At 42.7% G+C, this 19549-nt stretch overlaps 2 protein-coding genes and 2 non-coding genes across 7 annotated transcripts; 1 reads left to right on the top strand and 3 right to left on the bottom strand.

Moving 5' to 3' along the window:
• Nucleotides 1-6949: 6949 nt before the first annotated feature.
• On the top strand, nucleotides 6950-10409 carry LOC139552184 (RING finger protein 224-like). 2 transcript variants are annotated; one of them, XM_071363639.1, is made up of 3 exons: nucleotides 6950-7065; nucleotides 7740-8016; nucleotides 9988-10409. In XM_071363639.1, the coding sequence occupies exons 2-3, from the start codon at nucleotides 7741-7743 to the stop codon at nucleotides 10285-10287; spliced, it is 576 nt and encodes a 191-aa protein (XP_071219740.1). In that variant the 5' UTR covers nucleotides 6950-7065; nucleotide 7740; the 3' UTR covers nucleotides 10288-10409. The 2 variants fall into 2 exon arrangements, with proteins under 2 accessions (XP_071219740.1, XP_071219739.1); XM_071363638.1 differs by having other exon boundaries at nucleotides 9985-10409.
• Nucleotides 10410-10806: 397 nt separating this feature from the next.
• prpf4 (pre-mRNA splicing tri-snRNP complex factor PRPF4) lies at nucleotides 10807-16643 on the bottom strand. Of its 3 annotated transcripts, none has more exons than XM_071363637.1 (14): nucleotides 16542-16643; nucleotides 15933-16139; nucleotides 15659-15845; nucleotides 15300-15387; nucleotides 15112-15191; nucleotides 14907-15000; nucleotides 14719-14813; nucleotides 14253-14311; nucleotides 13996-14119; nucleotides 13643-13732; nucleotides 13303-13425; nucleotides 12317-12424; nucleotides 12010-12128; nucleotides 10807-11357 (listed from the first exon to the last, which is right to left on the bottom strand). In XM_071363637.1, the coding sequence occupies exons 2-14, from the start codon at nucleotides 16090-16092 to the stop codon at nucleotides 11164-11166; spliced, it is 1521 nt and encodes a 506-aa protein (XP_071219738.1). In that variant the 5' UTR covers nucleotides 16093-16139; nucleotides 16542-16643; the 3' UTR covers nucleotides 10807-11163. The 3 variants fall into 3 exon arrangements, with proteins under 3 accessions (XP_071219738.1, XP_071219736.1, XP_071219737.1); XM_071363635.1 differs by having other exon boundaries at nucleotides 16239-16616; XM_071363636.1 differs by having other exon boundaries at nucleotides 16466-16602.
• LOC139552925 (small nucleolar RNA SNORA47) lies at nucleotides 11492-11625 on the bottom strand. Its single transcript, XR_011670582.1, has one exon. It is a non-coding gene; the product is annotated as a small nucleolar RNA SNORA47 (small nucleolar RNA).
• LOC139552926 (small nucleolar RNA SNORA47) lies at nucleotides 12581-12716 on the bottom strand. Its single transcript, XR_011670583.1, has one exon. It is a non-coding gene; the product is annotated as a small nucleolar RNA SNORA47 (small nucleolar RNA).
• Nucleotides 16644-19549: the final 2906 nt, after the last annotated feature.

The raw sequence follows: 19549 nt of genomic DNA, 5'->3' as shown, positions 1-19549 counted from the left end.
AGAGAGAGAGAGAGAGAGAGAGAGAGAGAGAGAGAGAGAGAGAGAGAGAGAGAGAGAGAGAGAGAGAGAGAGAGAGAGAGAGAGAGAGAGAGAGAGAGAGAGAGAGAGAGAGAGCTAAAGAAAAAGGGTTAGGCAAGTGTATTTGTTCTACTTCCCACAGATGGTTGACAGTATAAACAGAGTTAGGTCATAGCTAGAAAATAATAACACACCAGAAAACATCCACCAAATGCAATGTACTTCTCATGACTTGAACAACCTCATACATTATAGATCTCTACATTTCACGGTAATCATACAACAAGACAATAATATACAACGTTATTGTCCCTGTAAGGGAAGTCGGTTCTGCTTGTACACATACAACAACCCAGAAAGAATACATTTACCAACATTTAATGTAAAAGTACAGAGGATATGTCCATCAATGTAACTGAGTCGTTCCACGAAATGAGTGCCTTTTGCGTCCGTTTGATATTATTAGTAGAAATTGTGCACAAATATTGAATTTTTGAAATCTGTTATATTAAACGTAGTGCCCTTTAATATAGGTCACGTGGAGAATTCAATAAATCTGATTTTCAATATGAATAAAGACTTGCTAAAGTGCCAAAAATCAGCATTTAGACATGTCTCTCCGTGCACCATCTGTGACTTCTAGAAAATGTTTAGCCCACTTTACCCCCAAATGTTTTACATTTTCAACATCATTGTAAAGCTCTAGTTATTTTGTTGGACAAAGTCATTTCTGAAGAGTATTATTTGTGACTAGTGATTCATTTATGTCTGTCCCTCATTTTAAAGTCAACCCAGTTACGCAAACTGAACTCTCATTTTAATATGGTGAAACTATTCATTTTTAAATATTCTTTTCAAAACGAACATTGAAAATCTAATAGTCAGCTAGTGTAAAAGCAGGTGAGCTGATTCTACTCTTTTTTTGGCCATCTTCTGTTGTTTTGTGGTAGAAAACTGACCTGGTCAAGCATAACAAGTCAACCCTCTTACTCATAGATAGACAGGCTAGAAATGCTTTGAAGGTCCGTTGGTATCTTCACGAGGTCAATATCAAATCATTTCTGGGTAACCATTAAATACTTTTCTGTGTGCGTTTTCAATTAAAATGTTTGTTTTTTTAAGAAACAAAAATAGCTTCTTAGCAAAGGACAATTTCTCAAGCAATACTTTTGCTAGGACTGTCAGGGAGTGGTCTAGGTAAGGAAAGAAAAAAATCCAAATGTTCTGTTATTGGCAGAGAGGTTTAGACATAATTGTATAGGGTCTCTATGGGTTTGGAACTCTATTTCTTATTGGTCTATTAACTATTTTACCGCATTGTGATGTCACCATGGAAGGCTTAAACTGAAAAGGGCATTATCAGCATTTTACAATTTCACAATATTATTCCAACCTCATATTGTGGAAATAAAGTTTTGACTGCACTGGACCTTTAACAATAAAATACAAAAAATTGAAGCTTGCATTCAATTGCCCCTCCTTGTTGCACACAAGACGCTTCCATTTCCTCTGTCACAAGAGGATTCATGGCTAATTTAAGATGAAATCGCAACCCTGTTATGGTCAACCTGTTACTTTATTTGGCACTTAATTGGCACTTATTCAAGTCATTTTTTTTTTATTTAACCTCTTGAAATGGGAAAACTCGTTTTTTATGAAGTTGGCCACGTGCTCTTTATGACAGATGGTTTAAATTAGGTGTCTTTCTTTCAAACTTTTTTTTTTTAACCAAGTTACACTTCTCAAAAGGCACCAAATTGGTGGAGCAACCCATGTTGAATCTCTGTGATGTCGAAGCCAATCGGCAGTGGCTTGATTGTACAGTCAAATTCTGTGGCAGGAGTAAGACTCAAGATGACGTCACGATTCACATTTGCATGCAATACAACATAGGTCACCCTGATCAGTTAAGATTTGTGATGCTTTTAATCTGCATTTTATTTCAACTGGTTTCCATTTGAAAGAAATGGTGGTCATACTGGTCTTGGCCAGTCAGTTGACTGTTCTTCCCACATACGGCCTCCAGTCACCTCACGTGACTGGGGAAATGGTAGTCAGGGTTTTTATTTTTGGCAATTCACAGAAAATGAAGCTCTTGCTACCTTATTAGCTATTGAGGCCAAGAAGTCATTAGGGGCCGACAATTTGGACCCGTCTTTGCTTAAATTTGTGTGACTGTCCTTGTCTATCAGTGTTTTTTTACTTGTCATGTTTTTAGTTTTTTTGTGGAACCCAGGAAGAGTAGCTGCTGCTTCTGCAAAAGTTAACAGGGATCCAAATAAGCAAATAAAGAAATTGGGTGGTCTGAATGGGTAAATTAACAAATGAGATAGTTGAACATTTCCTCTTTGCTGACCCAATGTTGGTATATATCTCTCAGTATAGGGACTATTTGTCACACAACACAAGAACCGGTCTGTTTCATACATGAACGTGTTTTACATTAGGGAATCAGCACTAGCTCACATTTTGTCCTTTTGTGTGCTCATGTAAAGCCTGTTTAAATGTTGGTATCTACACGAGTTTCAATATACAATTCACCAGCTACTGAAACACTGCTCCTCATAACACTAGCACACATTCTACACTGGAAGTACCCGTGGTCGGTTCTTTCCTAATAAAGTTTGTGAGGAGTGTTTGCAGTTCATTCGCTCAGCTGTGCAGTACAGGAGATCGTGACGGTAAGGTTTGACGTCACGCCTTCTGGACGCCTTCTGGATGATAGCAGGGTGAACAGGCAGTGGCTCGGGTGGTTGTTGTCCTTGATTATCTTTTTGGCCTTCCTGTGACATCGGGTGGTGTAGGTGTCCTGGAGGGCAGGTAGTTTGCCCCTGGTGATGCGTTGTGCAGACCTCACTACCCTCTGGAAAGCCTTACGGTTGTGGGCGGAGCAGTTGCCGTACCAGGCGGTGATACAGCCCGACAGGATGCTCTCGATTGTGCATCTGTAGAGGTTTGTGAGTGCTTTTGGTGACAAGCCGAATTTCTTCAGCCTCCTGAGGTTGAAGAGGCGCTGCTGCGCCTTCTTCACAACGCTGTCTGTGTGGGTGGACCAATTCAGTTTGTCCGTGATGTGTACACCGAGGAACTTAAAACTTACTACCCTCTCCACTACTGTCCCGTCGATGTGGATAGGGGGGTGCTCCCTCTGCTGTTTCCTGATTGTGGACTTCAGGAAACAGCAGAGGGAGCACCCCCCTATCCACTGCCCTCCAGGACACCTACACCACCCGATGTCACAGGAAGGCCATAAAGATCATCAAGGACAACAACCACCCGAGCCACTGCCTGTTCACCCCGCTATCATCCAGAAGGCGAGGTCAGTACAGGTGCATCAAAGCAGGGACCGAGAGACTGAAAAACAGCTTCTATCTCAAGGCCATCAGACTGTTAAACAGCCACCACTAACATTTAGTGGCCGCTGCCAACATACTGACTCAACTCCAGCCACTTTAATAATGGGAATTGATGGAAATTTATGTAAAAATGTATCACTAGCCACTTTAAACAATGCCACTTAATATAATGTTTACATACCCTACATTACTCATCTCATATGTATATGTATATACTGTACTCTATATCATCTACTGCATCTTGCCATCTTTATGTAATACATGTATCACTAGCCACTTTGAACTATGCCACTTTATGTTTACATACCCTACATTACTCATCTCATATGTATATACTGTACTCTATACCATCTACTGCATCTTGCCTATGCCGTTCTGTACCATCACTCATTCATATATCTTTATGTACATATTCTTTATTGCTTTACACTTGTGTGTATAAGGTAGTAGTTGTGGAATTGTTAGGTTAGATTACTCGTTGGTTATTACTGCATTGTCGGAACTAGAAGCACAAGCATTTCGCTACACTCGTATTAACATCTGCTAACCATGTGTATGTGACAAATAAAATTTGATTTGATTTTGATTTGAACCTTGGGGCAGCCCTTTATCTAACTCAATGACCTCAGATTTGACCCCAGCTACCTTGATGGCCTGATTTCTGTCATTGACATAATTATGAAACCATTGGCAAGCAACAGTACCCAACCCTATCGAGGACAGCTTATTCAGCAGAATAACATGGTGTACAGTATCAGAAGCTTTTGACAAGTCTACAAACATGGCAGCACAATTATTTCAATCGTCTAAGGCACGTGTCAAACACATTCCATGGAGGGCCTAGTGTCTGCTGGTTTTAGTTTTTCCTTTCAATGAAGACCTAGACAACCAGGTGAGGGTAGTTCCTTACTAATTAGTGACCTTAATTAGTCAATTAAGTGAAAACCCGCCCACTCGACCCTCCGTGGAATGAGTTTGACGCGTGATTTACAACAAGCACCGTAGTATTTTCGCAAGACAAGGGAGCCTGGAAATGGGTCAATAATGATCAAGATCACTACTATCCCCACCATCATGGAATGGTAGCGCGAAAGCTGCTTTGCACACATTTTGAATATTTCCTGATACTAAAAGAGGCTGAAACTCGGCCCAAGTGGATCTTTCAACAAGACCCCAAACACACATCAAAATCCACAAAGAAATTGTTAATTGACCACAAAATCAACATTTTGCAACGCTGTCTCACAAACAACAGTAACGCGATGAAAACCAGTGGTTTGAATTGAAGAGGGCAGTCCATGAACGCAGACTGAAGGATATTAAGGATCTGGGAAGATTCTGTACGAACGACTTGACTAAGATCCCTCTCGAATCTCAAAAAAACAGTTTAGAAAAAGGTTCATTGCCCTTATCCTCGATAGTGGAGGGTGCCGGAGTATTGAAAACAGGGGTGCCAATACTTTTTACACCTATCTTTTAGATTTAAAAACAATGACTTGTTAAACAAAATCTTTTTGTCTGAGCAATTGTATTAGTATAAAATAAAATTCTGCATAAAATATAGCTCAGTATTTGTATTATTTATTTATAGTCTTTTTTGCTCATCTTTATCAAGGGTGACAATCATTTTGGAGGTGACCGTCTATCAAACATTAACAGTGCTATTAGGGTATTACTTTGTAGGATTGAACAGAGGCTTCATTGAAAAATATCTATTGAAAATCAAGTACAATGTATTTCCATCACATAGGAGACAGTATATGGTGGAAATTAATCATATTTCTGTTATATGAAGGACTGTTCCGCTATAAAAAAAATATCCCAATTGAATCTACTACAATAACCTACAGTAAGCTAATAAACTACCTACAATATACTCTCTGGGATAACTTGGTGAAAACCGATACTTTACAGAAGTTCAGAGGGACAGGGAAATCTTCTGAAGGTTAAGATAAGAATCAGCAAATTTCATCCTTTACTCATCCTTCATAGACCTGTTTTACGGTCACAAGCAAGGAACGCACTCGACAACAAACAACAGTAACTTCCCTCAATCATATGTTGCCGTGGTCAGTCTTTGTGTAGACAGTCCATTCGTGGCGGTCATATTCCACTCAACTTGGCCGCCACAACCCTGAACATGCTGTGGAGTTGGCTTGAAATTTATATCTCTGGCTGTCTGTCTAATCTTTGCTACCATCTAGTGTCTGAACACCAACATATCAAGCAACGTTTTTTTTTCATGACAGTCTATTTAAAACATTCCTCAAGCCAGCAATTAAACAATGCTTTGTACTAGTATACATGTCTATATTGTACATTGTTTATGAACAAACCTAGAGTTTACAACATAGGCAAGAAGGGAGTTTACAGCATAGACAAGAGAGTAACCTAAGGAAGGGTAACCTTGTTCCTGACACTGGTGTTTTCAGATCACTAGGAACTGGATAGGTGTAAGTTCTATGAAGTCCATCGTCATATAATTGCTTTCACTTATCCAGTCTCTTCAGAACTGAATGTGGTTTGCTGGGAGAAGAGGCTAATGGGGGCTAGGGTAATTTTCAGCCTGGACAAGGCAATGTCACATTGTAAAGGTTACTTTAGGATACCTACAGTATTTTGCTTTATGACCCTGGGTGACTGGTTTTTATGGACTCAGCTGGCCAACCCACTGTGCTGGCAACTGGCTCCTGTGAGTGCTGGTGGATCGAGAGTGTAGGGTTTCTGCTTGTCTATTGTTGCCAGTGTAAGCTGATCTGCTGCCTGCTCCCTCCATACAGGAACGTGAGCCTGGCTCGCCTTTCAGCTAGTCAGACTGTTGGGATACTCACAGCAAGAAGTAGGAGGTGGAAAAGGGGGGGAATGGACTTGTGACACAACCAGCTCTGTGTGTGTGTGTGTGTGTGTGTGTGTGTGTGTGTGTGTGTGTGTGTGTGTGTGTGTGTGTGTGTGTGTGTGTGTGTGTGTGTGTGTGTGTGTGTGTGTGTGTGTGTGTGTGTGTGTGTGTGTGTGTGTGTGTGTGTGTGTGTGTGTGTGTGTGTGTGTGTGTGTGTGTGTGTGTGTGTGTGTGTGTGTGTGTGTGTGTGTGTGTGTGTGTGTGTGTGTGTGTGTGTGTGTGTGTGTGTGTGTGTGTTGTTAGTACGCACGTGCCAATGTGCGCTTGATTGTATACATGCTAGGGCAGAGAAGCAGAGGGCCCATCCCATTGGATCCCATAGATGAGGATAATAAGCTCCCTCTCCCTGGAGAACCCCATTGTTCTCTGTGGCCTCTTTAATATGTAACACACTCCATTGACAGGCCTATGAGTGGGAGTTCACACGGAAGGGCGTCCTGAAATATTAAAGGGCCTGATGACCTGCTGCAGGCTCACATTGTTTGCCCTTCATTAGAGAGGAGAGCTGTTGCTGTGGAAGAGTAGAGCAGAGCATCGGGGGAGATAAAGGGAGGACGTACCCTCCAGTGGGCAGTGCTAGGGATCCACAGGGACAAGGTAATAAGGTTCTCTCTCTACTATCTGATCCTATAATGTACATCAGTAGTGTAGCATTAGTTTGTCATAATGAGAAAGAGTAAAGGAATACTACACTGGACTAGTCCTGGGAAGGAGGTTGCTTTGAAAACAGAAGCCATGGCAGGACTCCAGAGAACTACCAAGGACCTTCAGGGGGTTTGGAGGACAAACTAGAAGGTATGTAATGTTTTGTTATGGGGTTTTCAGTTCTGTTACCCATGCTTTTGGTTGAGGCCAGTTTTCTATCAACAGGTAGTGAAGAAGATCTGAGTGAGACTGACACATTCGATTTTCTAACACATTTTTCTCACCGAGTTGATGTCCAAACGTATTGAATACTGTTAGCTATGAGTTTAAAAATACTTAAAATAGTATTAACGTTTCAATGAAGTATTCGATACAGACACGGCAGAAAGGGAGAAGCACCTAGCCTAGCACATCAGGATAACCATCTCCCCTTTTCAGTGACATAGTTTCAGCCAGTAAATAGATATCTGTGTCTCTGCTTACAACCAACCTGTTGTGTTGTATCATCCCACAACTGACTGAACGGACAGAGAATGTTGTAACAGAAGATCACAGCTAACATCAAACATCTGGGTCTCCATCCTTTTCTTGAGTCTAAATGTATTATCAATTCAATTCCTCTGTTTTTGTATTAATCAACTGTAACCTTTAACTTCAATAATTTGGTTGCATGTGTATTTGATTATTTGAAATGCTAACTATAAAGTAGTAGTAGTAGTAATGTCACTAAAGGGCCCTGAGTTTTTCTTGAGAATCCAACCTAACCAGGAAAAACTCTGGGCCATAGCAATAAGCACCCATTCTTAATCTGTTCTCCTGTACAGGATGGACGAGGAGGAAGCCCCAGTTCCTGATGCACCAGACTTTCCTGCCCCAGAGGACCCAGCAGAGGCCTCTGACCTAGAGGCCCCAGAAGATCCCCCAGTAGAGGGTGGTGTGGAGGCCGGAGGAGTTCAGCCATCCAGAGACAGCCGTAAACTGGACTGTATCATCTGCTACTGTGCCTTCAACCTGACTGAGAGGCTGCCACGTAAGCTCTACTGCAGCCACACCTTCTGCCAGGCCTGCCTGAGACGCCTCGACACCATCCTCAATGAACAGGTGGGTTTGACTGACTGTCACGACACCGGTCCCACCATAGATCCTGCCTCTGTGTGAGTCTATCTCAATGGACTAGGATACGCTAGTTAAACTGTAAAGGATGTTTAATAGATATTCAATGTTTTTGGACCAGTTCCAGACTAGTTCAAACAGACTGGGCCTTTTCCCAAAAACGAGCAGTAATTTGGCAAACTATAACTCACTTGTTCTCTTGGTGAAAAGGAACACTAATTTGTTGAAGATCAGCCAATACGCATCATCTCAAACTAATTTGAAGATGACCAAAGCTGCAGAGCAATGGGTTGCATCAAGATACAGTTGAAGTCGGAAGTTTACACTAATGTTGGAGTCATTAAAACTTATTTTTCAACCACTCCACAAAGTACTCGTTAACAAACTATAGTTTTGGCAAGTCAGTTAGGACATCTACTTTGTGCATGACACAAGTAATTTTTCCAACACGATCTGTTGACAGATTATTTCACTTATCACAATTCCAGTGGGTCAGAAGTTTACATACACTAAGTTGATTGTGCCTTTAAACAGCTTGGAAAATTCCAGAAAATTATGTCATGGCTTTAGAAGCTTCTGATAGGCTAATTGACATAATTTGAGTCAATTGGAGGTGTACCTGTGGATGCATTTCAAGGCCTACCTCAGTGCCTCTGGGAAAATCTAAAGAAATCAGCCAAGACCTCAGAAAAAAAGGTACCACCTGAAGGTACCACGTTCATCTGTACAAACAATAGTACGCGAGTATAAACACCATGGTACCACACAGCTGTCATACATCTCAGGAAGGAGATGTGTTCTGTCTCCTAGAGATGAACGTATTTTGGTGCGAAAAGTGCAAATCAATCCCAGAACAACAGCAAAGGAGCTTTTGAAGATGCTGGAGGAAACAGGTACAAAAGTATCTATATCCACAGTAAAACAAGTCCTATATCGACATAACCTGAAACGCTGCTCAGCAAGGAAGAAACCACTGCTCCAAAACTGGCATAAAAAAGCCAGACTACGGTTTGCAACTGCACATGGGGACAAAGGTCGTACTTTTTGGAGAAATGTCCTCTGGTCTGATGAAACAAAAATATAACTGCTTGGCCATAATGACCATCATTATGTTTGGAGAAAAAAGAGGGAGGCTTGCAAGCCGAAGAACCCCATCGCAACCGTGAAGCACAGGGGTGGCAGTATCATGTTGTGGGGGTGCTTTGCTGCAGGAGGATACTGGTGCACTTCACAAATTAGATGGCATCATAAGGAGGGAAAATGATGTGGATATATTGAAGCAACATCTCAAGACAGTCAGGAAGTTAAAGCTTGGTCGCAAATGGGTCTTCCAAATGGACAATGACCCCAAGCATACTTCCAAAGTTGTGGCAAAATGGCTTAAGGACAACAAAGTCAAGGTATTGGAGTGGCCATCACAAAGCCCGGACCTCAATCCTAAAGAAAAAGCGTGTGCGAGCAAGGAGGCCTACAAACCTGACTCTGTTACACCAGCTCTGTCAGGAGGAATGGGCCAAAATTCACCCAACTTATTGTGGGAAGCTTGTGGAAGGCTACCTGAAAAATTTGACCCAAGTTAAACAATTTAAAGGCAATGCAACCAAATACTAATTGAGTGTATGTAAACTTCTGACCCCCTTAGAATGTGATGAAAGAAATAAAAGATGAAATCACTCTATACTATTATTCTGACGTTTCACATTCTTATAATAGTGGTGATCCTAACTGACCTAAGACAGGGAATTTTTACTCTGATTAAAAGTCAGGAATTGTGAAAAACTGAGTTTAAATGTATTTGGCTAAGATGTATGTAAACTTCCGACTTCAACAGTACTTTTCCAAGGAGGGACTCTGTATTGAGCACAACAGTCAGACCACTTAGAAAACCTAAGAGTTATGTTCAGTTTGACACTGACGTATCCCAAGTAACAACCCTGCCCTCTCTTCTACTCCCAGCAGATGTGGATCCCCTGTCCACAGTGTCGGCAGAACACCCCCCTCCCACGCGGGGGCGCTACAGCCCTGGACCTGGACCTAGTAGCCTTCTTGGCGGTCAAGGCCGAGATGGAAAACCAGAGGTCTTGCTCACGGCAGGGAGGAAGAGCGCTAGGCACCCAGCTGGAGCACAAGCCCTCTTTTGGGAAGCAGTCCATCATAGAGCAGCCTCAGGCCACCTGGAACCATGGAGGATTGGCTGAGCCTCGCTTCCACAGGAGCCCCTGCTGCAGGCGCTTCTTCTGCTGCTGGTGGTGCTGCTAGGCTGCTCAGGCATGAATGACAGGAGTTGGTTAAAGCATCTGGCCAAGAGTTCCCATTACAGTACCTCCTGCAGCTGATTATAGGGACGCCTGGGCTTCCAAGGCTACAAAGTGGAAAATGCCTGTCTGCCTGACCTGGACAGACACCAGGCCTTAGTTGTGTGTGTGATTACACTAATGAGAAGAACAGTGGTCAGGAGACAAAGTTGTGTGGGGGTAACATTGAGTCTATCGTTTTACAAAGATACTTTGATTTGAAGACTCATAGAAAAATGTTTCAGCGCTCAAAAAGGGATGCTTGATAAGGACCTCAGTTTTGAGCTTTCCTACAACCCAAAGAATCCTCTGCTGCTGCCTTTCAAATAGGCAACTGGACATATGGGCTATTGGTACCTTGTGGAACAGTCAACTGTTGAATCATTATATGCACACCTTGTTGAGTTATAGTACCATTTGTAAGTGTGTTTAATGAATATATGTAACCATTTTGTCATGTGCAAGTGTAAAATAATGAACGATATTATGGAGTTTGTTTTTATTTAAAAAAAAAGAAGCAATTGGATCAACTTGACACCAAATGACTCGTGCTTAAAAATCACCTAAAACAATGTTATTAACAAACGAAAGTATACCCACAACTTCAAAGTTGTAGACATTAATAGCCCCAAATGTTGTTCAATAATAAATCGAACAATCTACTAAATGTCAATAAGACAAATTCCGAATATTTAGGATGTTCAGATTAATCCATCAATCGAGAAGTTAACATTTTGCAGATCTTGGTTCAACATTCTTCTACTTGAATGGAATGACAGTCAGGTATTGCCATAGAAATAGAATTGACCATAGAATGTCATTCTATTTCTACGGGTTCTCCTCACTCTGACATCCAGAGCTTGAAGGTGCGGTCGTAGGAGCAGGTGGCGATGAGCTGTCCGTCAGGGGACATGTCCACGCCCATCACCTTTCCCTCGTGGCCCGCCAGGGTCTTCAGGGGGGACCAGCCCGGGTGGGTCCACACCTTGGCTGTGTTGTCATAGGCCCCAGTCAGGAGGAAGTGACCGTTATTGGCTAAGAGGGAGATTGATGGAGGGAAATGTGAGCACAGAAATATTGCAACAAACTTTTTTTATTTTTTATAAATCCAGTTAGACTTTCAGTCCAGACTTATTAAAAATGTTAAAAACAGTGGTATTATTAGTCAAATGATGTTCACAAACACAACATCAGTTCTTAAGTGTCTCAGAGCCGGTTGTTGCATCTGCCTTATTTTCCATTTAGGAGGTTATAACCAGTTATAACAGCACAGAACAAGCTGCTAAACTTTCTCAGTCCTCCAAAAGTGTGTGAGATAGTTTGAGCTGATTACAGGGGTTAACACAACAACAACAACAAAAAACATGACAAACTAAAGTCCATCTCAAAAGTTGGACTTTATCCCAACTTTTGGGATTTCACAAATCAACATAGGGCAGCACAGATGTTTTTATGTCCGATTTATCGGTCAAAATTGGATTTGCGGGCCAGAAAAACGGCAGCTATTTGAAAATATATAGGTCCATTCTCATTTCCTCATACTTTCTAACCAGTTGTAGTTTTAAACCTGACAGGTCATCCACATGGCATAAATCCATCACAGTGACTAACAACTTGGAACCCTGTGATTACTCAATTGCTTGATTAAATATAAAAAATGAGGTCTCTGGGACCTGGAGAAACTCACGCTGGAATTTGACAGAGGACACCAGGTTCTGATGGGAGGGGATGGTGTAGATGCACTTCCTGCGACGCAGGTCCCACACCTTACAGGTGTTATCCCCACTTCCTGTTGCTGCGTGGTAGCTAAACGGAGAAGATGGTTTCATTAGTGGACCTATAAACACACTCCGCCTTATCATCACCAATAAGTAGGGCCAGGAGTTTTTCCTGACCATTGAATAACTTCGGGCTGTGGTTCTAGATCATATGTTGAGGAATATCTGGCCCTATACATAAGATATGAATAACACAGTATCTTCCATGTCATTTACCCGTTGGGAGAGAAGTCGATGCTGTAGATCTCTTTGAGGTGGCCCTCCAGGAACATCACACAGCGCCCGGTCCGAAGGTCCCAAATACGGCCAAATGAATCCAGACCCCTGAGAAAGAGATGAATATTGTGTACTGAGGCAAACTAGGATTTAACCAACAGTACTGGTGATGAGGGGTAAATAGGGATCTGTGATTCTTTCTACTGTAAATGATTCTGTGCTGAATTGCACCAGTCAAGATGCTTTACAACAAACGATAAGATGGATCTGTACACAAACACAACGCCAGCTCTAATGTGTCATAAGTAGCCGGTTTGTCGCATCTGACTTATTTTCATTTAGGAGGTTATAACCAGTTATAACAGCACAGAACAAGCTGCTAAACCTTCTCAGTCCTCCAAATTGTTCAGCAAAAATATGCACTGAAAGAGTAGTGTGTGTGTGGGTGTAAGGAGGCATGTTATCATTAGGGGACATGAAGGGAACATCCCTGTATGTTTCAGACCAAGCCAGCCGCAGAGGCTCTCGTTCTGCCAAACCTCTAATTGAGATAACTGGGTGGACATCTACTGGCCTTCATTAAAACAGACTACTGAATACAACCATTGTTTTACTATAGCAACCATTCCCTTTAATAGGCTAATTTGATCTGCTCTTTGATCTGACAGCACTTAAATTACAGGGTTGATTAAAGCCTTTTCTAGATAGTATTTTCATTTCGGGTAGGACACTGAGATCCCGGTTATCTGAAGCCAAGATTTGTTGTAGAAATAACGGGGTAATACTCTCCAAAAGTGCTAGATTTACTGGCAACATACATTGCAACAGAATGTGCAGAGACAAGCAAAAGAGAACACAGAAATTAATGAGATTTTTTTTTTTTTACGTTTCAGAGATATCTTCAACGGTCTCTCCAATAATGACGTATTGTGCACAAATATTGACAACCGATATTGACTTTCATAGCATATCCAGTGAGATCTTACCCAGTAGCTGCCATTGATCCATCAGGGTGGAATTGCATGTCATGGACTCCTTTACTGTGTCCCTCTTGGTGCAGGATCTCCTCCTGGGCCTCCAGGTCCCACAGCCTCCATGAATTATCATAGCTGCCAGGGAGAGGGGAGAGAGGATTAAGCCTCACTTCAGATTCAATTTGAACAATGCCAGTCTGGCCAGAGTACAATGTATCTATGGTCTATGGTGGAGGCAAGTGATCATGTTTGTTTTTATTGTATTGCCTGGATGGGCCGTTCTAAAAACGATAGAACAAGTTCTCAACTGGCGTTGCCGGGTTAAATAATGCTTGGGATTAAATTCACCCACCAGGTGGTGCCCAGGAACCTTCCAGAGGGGTGCCAGGCTACTCTTGCCACCCTCATGGAGTGGCCCTCGATGTCAGCGACAGGCACATCACTGTAAAGAGAGGGGTTACCACGGTTACAACACATCAACATGCATTTTTACAATTTATTTTAATGGCCACCATTCATTTCAGCAGCTCACTCCACAACCTCAGCTACTGTTTATGATGATACCCGAGGAACATTTGGTAAAAAGCTACACTGCTCTTGGTCGACCCCTCACCCTTTTTTGCCTGACTAATATTTGGTAGCCTCCCTTATTTGACAGACGGCAATAAAGACAGAAACACAGTAACGATAGCAATCGGAGCAGACCTGTCCAGACTCCAGAGTTTGACGGAGCCGTCGGCAGCACAGGAGGCCATGTTAACATCAGAGTCCTCCAGAGTCAGAGTGGCCTGAGGATGAAAACAGATGGCCCCCACGTGGGTGTTGTGGCCTGTGGGAAGGGGAAGAGAATGATAAGGATGTATTAGGGTTGGAAATACCTACAATTATTACGGACTACAGTAGCCCAAGCAAAGAGTAATTGCAAAGGGATAAGAAAGGGGAAAATAAGAGATTCTGCTTACCTCGAAGGGTACGGACAAGGGTACAGTCAGGAACATTCCACAGTTTACACAGGCCACTCCTAGAGAAAAGAACAAGTCAGGAAGAGATGAGGAAGTGTCACAAATACCTTTATTGACGGCAACATTTTAAATACAAAAAACACCCAAAGTCAAACAGTATGTTTACATGCACACTAATAATTTGATATTAAACGGTTTTCTGAATAATCGTTAGAATTATTAGGACATGTAAACAGCTTTAATAAAATCAGCGTTCCAACGGAGTATCTGATCTGTGCATGTGCCTGCACCGGTAGCGCAAGCCTCCCTCTTGTGCGCGAGTGAAGTGAGTTTGGAGAAGTACGTAAACATTTTAAACTATTATATTAACCTGACTATCCACAATAATGGTATTATTGTGTGCATGCAATCATGCTCACTGCTGCCTGTGCGGTGCACTGAGAGAGGAGTGAGAGAAGGGACTCACCAAGATGCAGTCACCAGCATTTTGGAGTTGGGGCTGAACTGGCAAAAGGATATAGGCCTGTCGTCACCGATCTGACTGCAGAAGTTATTCAGGTTCTGGATAGACAGAGAAAATCATGTCATTCTACAACTGTTTTTCACAAACAAGACAAGTCCGTTAATGCTTTTGGAGACTGATGGAGGACGTACCCTGAGCGTCTTGTGAAGTTCTTGCGTCCTGACTGTCCGTGTAGATTCTGGGATCTCCCTGTGAGCTCTGGCATCTTCTAACCTTTTCACGGCCCTGTTGAGACATCACGCACATTTATTATTAATATGATTGTGCTGAAAAACAACCTTTGAAACATCATTGTCATCATGGTAACTATGGTCCAACATTAGAATCAAGCTGTACCTGGGCAGAGAGTATCTGGCCAACCAAAGCCTTGCCTCCTTAAGAGTGGTCGGCCCTTCATGGTACCATGTCTGCTGACACTGAAAGAGGGGAACAGGAGAAGACATCAAACGCGTGTCTCCATATTGAATGAATACGGACTGTAGTAGTGAGAGAAAGATATAGGAGAGTCAAGCCACATATCACACCTCCTCTTGGGAGCGTTTGGATTTCTCATCGTCCTTCTTCGATTTCTTCAATGCATCTGGACCCACTACAGAGAGGATATTCCTTAGCCTGGAAAAGAGAGCAAGTACAAATTGAGCTGGAGAGGGGAAGAGAGATTGTGAGCAAAGATTAAAAATGTGGACATAATGCAAGTGAAATATAACCATCAATAAAGTGTGTTAAAGCATTAAGGCAATTCCTCAAAACGGCTGTTTTAATTGGTGAGTTAACATGTTGTAAAAGCATCAAAGGGTCACAGACGTGTGGATTGTTGTCTAATTGTTGATTCACACATTCAAATATTAGAAGGGGTTGACAGAGCCATGCTTGTGTCCCTCACCTCTCTCGTCTCTCAGCAGGCCCCTCCCCAAACAGTGTGATTGGTTCCCTGAGGGCCCGTAAGCAGGCTTTGACCTCTGCATCGTCGGTGGATACTGTGATTTGTCTCGCTCTCTTTCTGCGCTCAAAGTCAGCCAATACCTCCGACTGGCGCTCAGTCACACGTTCCTCAAGCTCAAGGGACTCGCCTTGAGGGGAGAGAAGTTAGATGATACCTCAAAAAACTCTTTCTTCATAACTCTTTTTAAATACAGATTTGTGTTTGGTATACTAACCACTGGAGATGTTGATGTTGCCAGCCTCGATTCCTGCTTTGACAGAATCTTTGCCTGACCCAGAGGCCTCTCGTCCCAGCCTCTCCCTCTCCTTCTCCTCCAAACTACCATAGAAGATCCTGGTCTTCTTCACCAGCGGAGCTTCTTCATCGTCAGACATCTCTGGTCCTTATGTATAGTCCCACTGTTTACCACAAAGATACTGACCTGGAATAGACAAGACATACGCAGATTAATGAATGAGAACTTGATAGCCAACCATCTCAATCGCTATAGTTAATGAGGCAAAGTGTAAAACTATTATACCTAGTAATTTGCTGACCAACAATAGCCAAGTCCCTAATCAGAAAATCAAATGGATAAGATGCATTGACAAAATATTGGGAGTTCACGCTGCCTTCCTACACAAGAGCACGTTGACATAGCCTAGCTAGCTAACCTGGCTAGCTAACGTTAGCAAACAGTACTCAAGAGTTTGCCAACAGCAAAAGCATCCCCCAACCAAACAAAATGCTCAACATTACGGGGATTACTTTAGCTGTATTTCAGTCTTGGGTTTGAAATAACAAAGCAACTACAAAAGAAAAGTAACTAGCAAAATCTAATTACAAAAGTGGTAACCGCGTTGTATCTCGGTCTGGGAACAGGAAGTTGTTTATCGAAAAAGTTGGTTAGAAAATTCACAGCGACATCTAGTGTAAAGGAGTCAAATCAAATGTCTTCATCTGGGTCAAATCAACGGGCGTGTTCGAGAGCATCTAAACCGTGAAGTAAAATTCTGTAAATTCGGACTGACTGATCTAGAAACAATATTGGGCGCGTTCGAGCAGATCACGTTTGTCAAGACTTTCAAAGTGTGTTGCATTATGGGTATAGGTCAGATTTGCGATGACATGTCGACTGCATGACCTTTACAACAACCATGTGATCAAAGGTAATAAACTTTCGACTGCAGTCAACTGGAAATTTCTGCATTTGCCCCTCACCAACTGCAACATGAAGTCGGAACTAAAGCATTGTGGGAGACAGGCTTCTGTTTTTTGGAAGCAAAGGGCACTACATGCTCATAAATGGTTGATGTCGCAAACTATCATTGGTTATTATCAGTGCATGTTTACTGTTTTGATTGGATGACTATTTAGAGATTAAATACATCTGTATCCTTACAATCAAACTTTTAAAATTTGATTTTTCACCTTTATTTTACCAGGTAGGCCAGTTGAGAACAAGGTCTCATTTACAACTGCGAACTGGCCAAGATAAAGCTAAGCAGTGCGACAAAAACAACAACACAGAGTTACACATGGGAAAAACAAACGTACAGCCAAAAACACAATAGAAAAATATATGTACAGTGTGTGCAAATGTAAGGTTAGGGAGGTAAGGCAATAAATAGGCCATAGTGGCAAAATAATTACAATTTAGCATTAACACTGGAGTGATGGATGTGCAAGTAGAGATACTGGGGAGCAAAAGAGCAACAACAAAAAATAATATGGGGATGAGGTAGTTGGGTATGCTATTTACAGATGGGCTGTGTACAGGTACAGTGATCGGTAAGCTGCTCTGACAGCTGATGCTTAAAGTTAATGAGGGAGATATAAGTCTCCAGCTTCAGTAATTTTTGCAATTCGTTCCAGTTATTGGCAGCAGAGAACTGGAAGGAAAGGCGGCCAAAGGAGATGTTGGTTTTGGGGATGACCAGTGAAATATACCTGCTGGAATGCGTGCTACGGGTGGGTGTTGCTATGGAGACCAGTGAGCTGAGATAAGGCGGGGATTTACCTAGCAAAGACTTATAGATGACCAGGAGGCAGAGGGGCTTTGGTGACAAAACGGATGGAACTGTGATAGACTACATCCAATTTGCTGAGTAGAGTGTTGGAGGCTATTTTGTAAATGACATCGCCGAAGTCAAAGATCGGTAGGATAGTCAGTTTTACGAGGGCATGTTTGGCAGCATAAGTGAAGGATGCTTTTTTTGCGAAATAGGAAGCCAATTCTAGATTTAATTTTGGATTGGAGATGCTTAATGTGAGCCTGGAAGGAGAGTTTATAGTCTAACCAGACACCTAGGTATTTGTAGTTGTCCACATATTCTAAGTCAGAACCGTCCAGAGTAGTGATGCTAGGCGGGCGGGCAGGTGCGGGCAGCAATCGGTTGAAGAGCATGCATTTAGTTTTACTAGCATTTAAGAGCAGTTGGAGGCCACAGAAGGAGTGTTGTATGGCATTGAAGCTCGTTTGGAGGTTTGTTAACACAGTGTCCAAGGAAGGGCCAGATGTATACAGAATGGTGTCGTCTGCGTAGAGGTGGATCAGAGAATCACCAGCAGCAAGAGCGACATCATTGACATGTTCAGAGAAAAGAGTAGGCCTGAGAATTGAACCCTGTGGCACCCCCATAGAGACTGCCAGAGGTCCGGACAACAGGCCCTCCGATTTGACACACTGAACTCTATCTGAGAAGTAGTTGGTGAACCAGGCGAGGCAGTCATTTGAGAAACCAAGGCTATTGAGTCTGCCGAAAAGAATGCGGTGATTGACAGAGTCGAAAGCCTTGGCCAGGTTCATGAAAACGGCTGCACAGTACTGTCTTTTATCTATGGCGGTTATGATATCGTTTAGGACCTTGAGTGTAGCTGAGGTGCACCAATGACCAGCTCGGAAACCAGATTGCATAGTGGAGAAGGTACGGTGGGATTCGAAATGGTCGGTGATCTGTTTGTTAACTTGGCTTTCGAAGACCTTAGAAAGGCAGGGTAGGATAGATATAGGTCTGTAACAGTTTGGGTCTAGAATGTCCCCCCCTTTTAAGAGGGGGATGACCGCGGAAGCTTTCCAATCTTTGGGGATCTCAGATGATACGAAAGAGAGGTTGAACAGGCTAGTAATAGGGGTTGCAACAATTTCGGTGGGTAATTTTAGAAAGAGAGGGTCCAGATTGTCTAGCCCAGCTGATTTGTAGGAATCCAGATTTTACAGCTCTTTCAGAACATCAGCTATCTGGATTTGGGTGAAGGAGAAGTGGGGGGGACTTTGGCAAGTTGCTGCGGGGGGTGCAGAGCTGTTGGCCTGGGTAAGGGTAGCCAGGTGGAAAGCATGGCCAGCCGTAGAAAAATGCTTATTGAAATTCTCGATTATCGTAGATTCATCAGTGGTGACAGTATTTCCTAGCCTCAGTGCAGTGGGCAGCTGGGAGGAGGTGCTCTTATTCTCCATGGACTTTACGGTGTCCCAAAACTTTTTGGAATTAGTGCTACAGGATGCAAATTTCTGTTTGAACTGACTGTGTATATTTGTGCCTGACTTCCCTGAAAAGTTGCATATCGTGGGGGCTATTCGATGCTAATGCAGTACGCCACAGGATGTTTTTGTGCTGGTCAAGGGCAGTCAAGTCTGGAGTGAACCAAGGGCTACATCTGTTCTTAGTTCTACATTTTTTTAATTGGGCATGATGGTGAGGAAAGCACTTTTAAAGAACAACCAGGCATCCTCTACTGACGGGATGAGGTCAATATCCTTCCATGATACCCGGGCCAGGTCGATTAGAAAGGCGTGCTCGCTGAAGTGTTTTAAGGAGCATTTGACAGTGATGAGGTGTGGTCATTTGACCG

This window comes from Salvelinus alpinus, chromosome 24 (genome assembly GCF_045679555.1).
Source record: "Salvelinus alpinus chromosome 24, SLU_Salpinus.1, whole genome shotgun sequence".
Lineage (NCBI taxonomy): Eukaryota > Metazoa > Chordata > Actinopteri > Salmoniformes > Salmonidae > Salvelinus > Salvelinus alpinus.
Note: the sequence above shows the minus strand (reverse complement) of the source record. Positions and strands in the feature narration are given on the sequence as shown.

Bases quoted from the DNA above. Each gene is read 5' to 3' on its own strand.
- LOC139552184 (XM_071363638.1), top strand. From the start codon at position 7,741: ATGGACGAGGAGGAAGCCCCAGTTCCTGATGCACCAGACTTTCCTGCC. The intron at 8,017-9,984 runs GTGGGTTTGACT...TTCTACTCCCAG, and splicing joins ACACCATCCTCAATGAACAG to CAGATGTGGATCCCCTGTCC.
- prpf4 (XM_071363637.1), bottom strand. From the start codon at position 16,092: ATGTCTGACGATGAAGAAGCTCCGCTGGTGAAGAAGACCAGGATCTTC. The intron at 15,192-15,299 runs GTGTGATATGTG...CCCCTCTTTCAG, and splicing joins CCAAACGCTCCCAAGAGGAG to TGTCAGCAGACATGGTACCA. The intron at 14,120-14,252 runs GTAAGCAGAATC...CCCTTCCCACAG, and splicing joins CCTTGTCCGTACCCTTCGAG to GCCACAACACCCACGTGGGG.